Source organism: Papilio polytes, unplaced genomic scaffold (genome assembly GCF_000836215.1).
Source record: "Papilio polytes unplaced genomic scaffold, Ppol_1.0 DF820622.1, whole genome shotgun sequence".
NCBI lineage: Eukaryota > Metazoa > Arthropoda > Insecta > Lepidoptera > Papilionidae > Papilio > Papilio polytes.
The window spans coordinates 1,913,968-1,922,968 of record NW_013528582.1 but is presented as its reverse complement, the minus strand read 5'-3'; the positions used below and the strand labels follow the sequence as shown (position 1 = coordinate 1,922,968).

The following is a 9,001-nucleotide window of genomic DNA, read 5'->3' as shown; positions in this document are numbered from 1 at the left end:
ATACTTAATAATATAATAATAATTATATATAGCGAAATATATTATGTGCAGAAATAAAATTCTAGGTGACTTAAAATTTTCTCTTACTCGTTATAACCTATTGAATTTCCTAGTGGAGCGCCGCACGACCTCAACGTACAAACTTTTTTATAATTTAATTTAATATTTTTTTTTCTTTATCGATAATTTTGAATCTGAAGGCCTAAATGCGAGTGTCGTAAAAATTTTGTTGTGCTAAACCATAATTTTCCAATCTTCATTTTAGATTTCCAAAAAATTTCGTTGGTCGAAAGCGTTTGCGCCGTTGATGAGGCGTTCACTCGAGTTGTTCGAGAAAGTTCGGCGACTTGAAGTATTCGGGCACGGGATCGTCGAGACGGGAGATCACCTTGTAGATGGACTTCTTCCAACTCTGTTCCGTGTCCTTGCCGCCTTGGATCGCGCGGAAGAATTCCCGTAATGTTTGTTCCACTACGTATCTGAAGTTGGGTGGCACCTGTAACACAGATAATATTCATTACTTAACAAAGACATTTACGACATACATAGACTAGACATAGTATACAACATTTTGTCACCGGTAACTTCTTTGAAAGGTACTACGTTGGTTGCCAAGTTTAGAACGCCATCTCTTGTCATTGTATTGACATGTTATAAAACATTTTACGTAATAAGCTCCATCTTTTGTTATGATTTAGTGACTATTGGCAATTATTTAATAAGAATTAATTACATTGACATGTTGTTTTAAGTATCTATCAATAGACAGCGTTAGTGAGGTTCATATGAAAAATGCTTCATGTGAAGTGTCAATTATGCTTTCTCTTTATTTTTTGAATTTCTTCGTTACTTATACTATTTTTCTTCATATTAAGCTGACTTAAGTGTATATTTCATATCTAAATAATTTAAATATTTCATCCAAATAAGCAGAGTGGTCTTTTACATATACATTTTTTTTTAAGTTTTAAATTCGATAACGTTTCACAACACTAGTCGAATAAGGTAAGCGGGATAGTATTTGGCGTTAAATATTGAATGTCAGAACACTAACAATGCTCACCTCAATGTGGTTGTTTCTGTTGTAGTGGAGGTTGAGCACCCTGTAGAGCTCTGAGTCGCCAGCCACGTGAAGATCGTCGGCCGCCTTCAAACCCTCGCTGATCGCCTGCCGCGCGTACTTCTCCATCTGAATGTAATAGAACTCCCTGGAAAGAAAAAATAACACTGTTAAAAGTTGTACAGGATGTTCTATCTGTCTGGATGTGATAGAAATAACTAGAAAGATAAAGCTCGCTATTGGATTTAGTGTACAGCACTGATTTTTTTCCAAAACCCACCAAAATTAAACTATTACAAATATTTTGTTGTAATCGTCATTAGTGGCATTACTTTTTTGTATCGTAATTTTACTAATACTTTAATTTCACATCATCAAAGCATGATTTATGCCTTTTGAATCACATTTATTATAGCTTTATGTAATTTTATTTTATTAAACTATGGGGTAAGCCTAACCTCTAAGGTTAAATTTCCCGCTACGCACTCTTACCAAAATAGGCGTAAAATGCGTAGAACTCATTGAAGTTTACCACAGAGTGAAATTTAAAATGATTAATTAATTACTCGTATATTTTGTTACGTTATTGACTTTTACACATTGACGTCAATTTAATGTTTATCATGTGAAAAATATCAATCGTATGTATGACTAGCTGTTGCTCGCGACATCGTCCACGTGAAATAAAAAATAATTAAAAACACAGCATATGTTACTCACAGACCTTTCTAACGGTGACAGAATATTTAAAATCGGCCCAATAATTTTTAAGTTATTTCAATACATAGTTAGAAAGGAAATTTATCTGTGAGAAACAAAGGCTACATTTTTTAATTATTTTTCAATATCACGCGGATAAATCTAATGAATCACTAGGTAATGATGAAATAAATGGAAACATTAGTAGCCCAGCGTATAATTATTTAGTTTGATAAGCTAATCTGTGGTAGACGTGGCGCATTGCATAACGATCTCAAACATATTGACGTTATAGGCGCGGGTGACACTTGACGTCACAATGGCAAACATAAAAAGCACTCGGGCGCTGGAGGGCGGGAAAGGATTTGATTAGCCATTTTCACTCCGCTTGGCGTTTCGCATCGGCGCGCGATCTTCGCTTCGCATGGCTTGCCTCACGAGTACGGTCGGATCGAGAGTCTCGCGGGGCTAATTACTTACGTAGCATTCAGACGGGCTAATTCAGTTTTTCGCGTTTCCGACGGCGACGCGTCGGAATCGTTCGAATTGTTGCAGTTCTTTTAGGGTTCGTTATGATTGCCTTTTTTATTACACACATCTCGATGCGAAAAAAAGTTTTCAAGTGGTAACGTGTATGAGTCTGAAGATGCCTTATTAAAATCTGTCATAAAAATACGTTGCTTTATTTATTCAACACTGAGTGTAGCCTCCTACTAATATAGCTAACGGCGGGCGCAGCTTTGACTGAACTATTGCAAAACAGTTGTGCGATTGTCGATTGTTTTGCATTAGAAATTCAACTGTTTAATTGCCCAACTAAAAAACGAGTAGTTTGCGCACCGCCATATAAGGTCACAGGAAACAAAGCGAGACTAAACAGTTGTGCGATAGTTTAGTTTCAGGTGTACGTTGTAAGTAGATACATACATAATTGACGTTACATTAAAATGAATAGAATACATAGAAGATGTGATTTTTACATCAACATTTAACCATGGTAAACGAAATATTTAGTATCTATGCATATCTTTTCAATTGAAATGTGTGTAACTGCGCCCAAAAAACAATATACCATAAAAATGGCGGTAAAAAAACGCTCGTTTCTTTTTAAAAATCTTTACACAAAAATCCGCGGAAGTGGCAATCATGTAACAGGCAGCTATCAATCGGGGATCATGTCTAAGCCACTCGCGCGAGCGGGAACACTCCACTCTCTCGCTCGCACGCCACGGCCTCTATTATTTTTTAATTGGCACTCGGCGCGAGATCGCAGCCTTACTAATTGACTAAGTAAATGAAGTGTCTAAATAATTAGATGTCTTTTTACCAAGTGCGAGAGTCGACGCCGCGCACCGCGTACCTACCGATACGACGCCTTCATCCAATTAAAATCCTTCCAATTACATATGTACTTTCTATATGGAATGTATGAACGATACCTGAAGAGAATTTATTGCTTATCACCTATAATTATATAGATACCTATTAGATCCCGCCTGCGACTCCGTCCGCGTGGTATTTAAAAAACAAAAGTGAGTAGCCTGTGTGTTCTTCCAGACCAGACTATCTTCTATACAAAATTTCATCGAAATCCGTTCAGCCGTTTAGGTTACAATATCTAACAAATATTTATCCATCGATCTAACTATCAAAACTTTCGCATTTATAATATTACTAGCTTCCGCCCGCGAATTCGTCCGCGTAGAAACAAAAAAAAGTAAGTAAAATTTAAAAAAAGTAAGTGGCCTATGTGTTCTTCCAGACTAACCTCTACATCTATACCAATTTTCATCCGGATACGTTTAGCCGATTAAGCTACAAACTCTAACAGACATCCATCCATCTAAACTTTGGCATTTATCAGGCATAATAGTAGTATTATTAGTTGAGGTATAAAAATCTAGTTTCTTATACGTGTAGTGAATTTCAGAAACCTTATTTATTGGACATAGACAAGTCTATGTTGCAGTTGAATTTTTTTAAATAATTAGTAATAACAAATATATCACATATACTTTTTGTATTTAGTGTATTAAAATAAATAAAACATTTAATTACACAGCGAGGAAATTGTAATGTTTTAGTATGAGGATAATAATAATCTACCCACGTTCTAAAAATATATCTCTTGGCACATCGATACTTACGAAAGCGTCTGTTCATTAATTGCTGATAAGTTACACCAGATGTCGCTTTACAAACTGAGATCATTGAAGTGTTAGCTCAAGTGTCAAGCTATTAACGGTCTTTAAGATATTAATTCATAATTACATATTATCAATACGTGTGAAGCTATTACAAAAATAAGAAATTAACTGTCATCTTATAGCGATTAATACTTATGACTTTGGTAAGTTTAAGTTTCAAGTGGTATAAGTACTTAATGTTTTGTATTTTTATCCGATTAATGACCGGTTTCTCAGCTATTAACCATTCGTTAGTATTTTTGGTTGGACTTCAATAAATGTGTTTCCGAACTAAGTAACTTGAGTATTGCTATTTAAATTTACTTTGACTTTACACTATTTAATCAATTATTGATGATATAATAGTAACATCCGGAAGACCGAAGAAAGTATGGATGGATTGTGTGAAAGAGGATATGCTTAAGAAAGGAGTGGATTCAGATATGACAGCTGATAGAGATGTATGGAAGAGCAGCACATACTGTGCCGACCCTCTATAAGGGATAAGTGTAAGTTGACAATGATGATGACCAGACACCTAGTAATGTTAAAATTAGTTGTACTTCTTATGTATGTTTTATATTGTTGTTCTTATGTATGTTTTTAGATACGTAGGTTGTGCTAGTTTTTTTCTTGGGAGTTTTTGCAGCGACCCGACGCCCGCATAGCGCACGTGGACGGCGCACGCTGATTGCTTACAAATTACGTCGCTTTTGTACGACGAAATAAGAAAAGTGGAACAATACCTGGATATTGCCTCACGCTTTAATGAAAATCTTATTCGCACAGGTAACCAATAGATGTCGCTGTTTTAAAGAATAGCTTGAAGGTACTTTTCGAAAATATATCAAATAATATTTGGACGTATTAGTGACAAAGTGTATAGTTTAACAAATAAAATGATTATTATGTATGTAACTTGTACTAATAATAGTAATTTTACATATTTCTTTAGTTATGGTAAAAATAGATGCAATAAAAACCGTTATAGTGGGAATCAGCTGTTGCCAAAGTCCCACCGTACACCTTAACGTAATTCATTTTTGTATTACTATCATAGGAATATAAACTCTACAGTAACATATTTAAGTGTAAAAATACTTTACAGTATTTGCCTATAAAAAATCACCATTGTGATAAACAGTATTTGATATTGAACTTTAAAAAGTAAGCAATAAGGATCATAATCGAATGCAAATAAGCCGCATTGTTTACTATTCTTAAGATTTCGCATCTTGCGTCTACCTGGGCAACGTCTTGGATGTCATTGTTCAGGAGCGGTTGCAGTTTTTGCCGGTTCTTACGGTCTGACGGCAAAGTTCGCACAATACCGCGGTGCGCTGGATTGTGAGATTGTAAGCGACGTTTCTTCCGCAACTCTACGTATTGTTTTAAGGACAATATAAATTAAAAAGTTAAACGATGGAAATATTTATTGTTACTTCTTTCGGGATCTTCAAACTTAGCATCTGAATAAGAAAATTGCAAGTTTTTCTACTTTTAAAAATTCTTTCTAACGCCTTTTTATGGAAACGTTATTTAGTTTCGTTTACTTATTTCATTAGATATTGTTTCTCGTAAACCGGAACCCAGTGATGATTGTACATTTCCTTTTGGTAGTAGAGATTATTATGTAGTTGTCCATTGGGGATTTACCTATCTTTATTTTATACTACTTTATATTGGAAAAGATTCTTTGTAGTATTATTAATTAAGTAATAACGAAATCAAACGTTCCCTATATTAAAGGCATTTCTCTGTTGCCATTATTGTTAAGAAATTAACTACAAAAGGAATTTCGAAATCTTGTTCGTAAACACTTTGTGACGGTCCCCCTTAAGAAATCCTTCGATTCCCGTGTGAAACCGAAGGGATGTAGAGCTATGAATGTTTTAGAATGACACGAAATTAAAAAGTTCAACTTAAAATGTATTTTTTGTTTATTAGACGATTACTAAGCTATTTACTAAATTATTTGTTTAATATGGTTGATGAATAATTAAAAAAAAATTAAAAGCTAGACAAAGCTCAGTAACGTAACAAGGAGACGTCATTAGTATTAAAGTTTTTAACTTATGTAATGATTATTGCTAATTTTTGCGATTATTCAGGTATATAAAATATTGAAATAAGTATATGAGAATGAATGAATGAATTCGATTCAATTGCCATTTCTTTGCGTTTGTAACTCTTTATTCTACACGGAGTCGGGCTAAGACGTTTCAGAGGGGTCAGATTATTGTTTTTTTTTCTGTACCCGCTTCTTCCCTTCATTGTTGACTCAAACGGTGCAAAAGTTAAATCTTTTTGTTCGAAACTCGAATGCGGATTTATTTCTAACAGTTATTCTCAGAGGTTATCTTAATTCAATTTTATTCGAAAAACGAACACGTTAAGACCGAAATTAAAGATTTTTCTATGTCTGTAATTATTGAAATAGCTTTCCCCCGCGACTCCGTTTGAGTAGAATTAAAAAGTAAGTAGCCGATGTGCTCTTCAAGACTCCTCTACATCTATGCCAAGTTTCTTTCAGATCCGTTTAGCAGTTTAAGCTACAAACTTCTGAACAAACAAACATCCATCCATTTATAATATTTGTAAGTTTAAAGTAGCTGTTTTAACCCAGCGTCGGCAATTCAATTCCAAGTTTAAAATTTTTTTTTATATTATGCAGAAAAAGTTTTGTAAAATCCGTTAAGAATTTATAAATTGCATGATATAAACATTTAAATATCTTAATTATTATTATATAAATTAGAACAAAAATATGATAATCATATTTACCGATTCTATATTTTGTGGTTTTCCCTTTACTAAACTGCGGGACCGAATAGGTAGAAGTAGGTACCTACTCAATAATGAAATTTAACATCGATTTCCTTCTTTGTCTAAACTGATTCGTCTATAAAAGATAACTTAGGAATAAATAAAGCAATAATCTATTATAATGATACTAATATAGTCTTCTTTGAAAACTCACGTTCACTTCATACGGGCTGGCATACCGCTAACTGATAACAATCCCTGTTATAATGTTGTTTAATTTTTATTCGAGAATACATGAAAAAATAAAAGAAAACCGACTGAAGAAAATGTTTAGAAATTGTAAAACTAATTTATTACAGAAACAATTATCTTTAGAAACCCACCTTAAAGAAGGCACAAATGTAATATCTAAATTGAATTATTCTAATATTTATATGGAGAATCCATTAGTTTAATTAAATGTTTCCTCTTAATTTTTATAGTATGCTGATTCGTCCAAAAAGAGAAGCGATCGCTGCCCGTAGACAGAAGCGTTGCCTACTTTAAATCAACAGAGAAGAGACGCATAGAAGGAGAATATGTCCCCTACCTATGCTTCCCAACCCTTTTAAGTTCTCCTTCTATATTTTCCTTGTACAAGAAGAAAACAGACCTAAAGATAAGGCTTCCAGTACGCAAACATCAGAGGAAACGCGGTTTTTTTTTAAATTTTGAACTTGTCTTTATCTCGGATCTTTGACACGATTACTCAAGTATTTTTTGTTGAGTATTTAGCACATTCGAAACTGTGACAGTCTTTAACGGTAGTTAAAGCGATGCGGGCAAATACCGTTGTGTTTATAGTGCGGAAGAGTTCGCACTTAGAAATAACTCGCCTTTTAATTGTTTTTATACACGATGTTGGCTGTACTGGAAAAAAAATCGCGTTACCTTTCTATGTTTAGACACGAGGGGTGGATGCTGGCCGGTAGATAAACGTATTATGTTTTTTTTCCCACAGACTATTTAACACTAATAGACTGGATATGAATCACTTTTTCGATTATAAGCTTGTAAGTATAAATGTTTCAAGCAACGCAAGATTAATCCGTGAATGTGTTGTGGAGTTGTTAGTCGTAGTGATTAGAGGAATATATTTAATTGTCTGGCTAAAAAGCCAGACAATTAAATATATTCCAAACCCAGAATTCTAAACCCAGAATAGCAATAAAAATTGCTATTCTGGGTTTAGAATTTATTGTTATGTATGGAAGAAAGTTATCAGCGCTTGTCCATTGTTGTATTATAGTTCATAATAGACAAACAATGGTACTTATTTTTCGGATAATTATAATACCAGTGTTTAGTTTAAACAGAAAAGATCCGAATAATCCCCAATTGCGGTATTTGTATTTACATTTTAAATATAGAACTAATGAACAATAAATAATACATTCGTGTGCCGAATATGCTCATAAACGGTGCGTGTAGTTTTCCCTAAAAAAAAACAAATAGTTTCCAGACATTTTGCCACTGACTTCCCCAAGCATACTCATTTCGATCGTTGCCAAATACAATGGTTATTAAAACCTGATGCAGGAGTCGTTCAAATGATACGGGGGAGGTATTACGCGTTATGTACGGCCTGAACTCGTATGCACTGCCTTTATATATGTTGTATGCACGGCGCGGGGCCGCTGTGTGCGTGGGTGGACGCCGGCCGGCTGTCGAGGAGCACGGCACAGCGAGCCGACACTGCCCGCTACAGAGCCCGAAAGGTTACAGAGTATGCTAACACGAAAAAAAAGAGATAAAAAATATAACCCACTAAGACACTTAAAACATACAAAAATAAAAACTTTTGCGCAATATCTAAATTGTATTAGGGTTAAATGTCAGAGTTATAGCCGCGAAGAATTGCGACGTCTCGTTTTTTTTCGATCGTACGTCAAATCAGTGCAAAGTCCAGTGGAATGCAGCCTCTGTACTTTTTTCAGTCTGTGCGAAAGTTGTACGGCGCCGCGCACACATGCAAGGCACGCACACAGAGAATGTAAAAGCGGGTAAACTAATACCGGGCCGGATTAATGCTTCAGTTAGTGAAAAAACTTTTTTTTCAGACTGCACCGTCCGACACAGGGCCGCACTGGCGCGGACGCGAATAGTAAATTATTATCTCATTACTTTAAAATAACCTTAAGTAGAATATTGTTACTTTAAAAAATACCATATACGTCAAGTAATTATTATTGTTTAGCTAAATTTCTTTTCATTTTAAAGGAAATCGCTTATAATATGCTTTGTACTATGT

At 34.6% G+C, this 9,001-nt stretch overlaps 1 protein-coding gene across 3 annotated transcripts in view; it reads right to left on the bottom strand.

Annotated features, from left to right (window-relative positions):
* The window catches only part of LOC106110502 (homeobox protein prospero), a 22,908-nt gene continuing 13,907 nt past the window's right edge, over positions 1 to 9,001 (bottom strand). For 2 of the 3 annotated variants that reach the window (XM_013292358.1, XM_013292356.1), the window contains 2 exons: positions 1,055 to 1,208; positions 1 to 496 (listed from right to left, as the gene is read on the bottom strand). In XM_013292358.1, coding sequence (XP_013147812.1) covers positions 317 to 496; positions 1,055 to 1,208 — 334 coding nt within the window. In that variant the 3' untranslated portion in view covers positions 1 to 316. The remainder of the gene's footprint in view (positions 497 to 1,054; positions 1,209 to 9,001) is intronic. The other variant, XM_013292357.1, reaches the window with a different exon arrangement.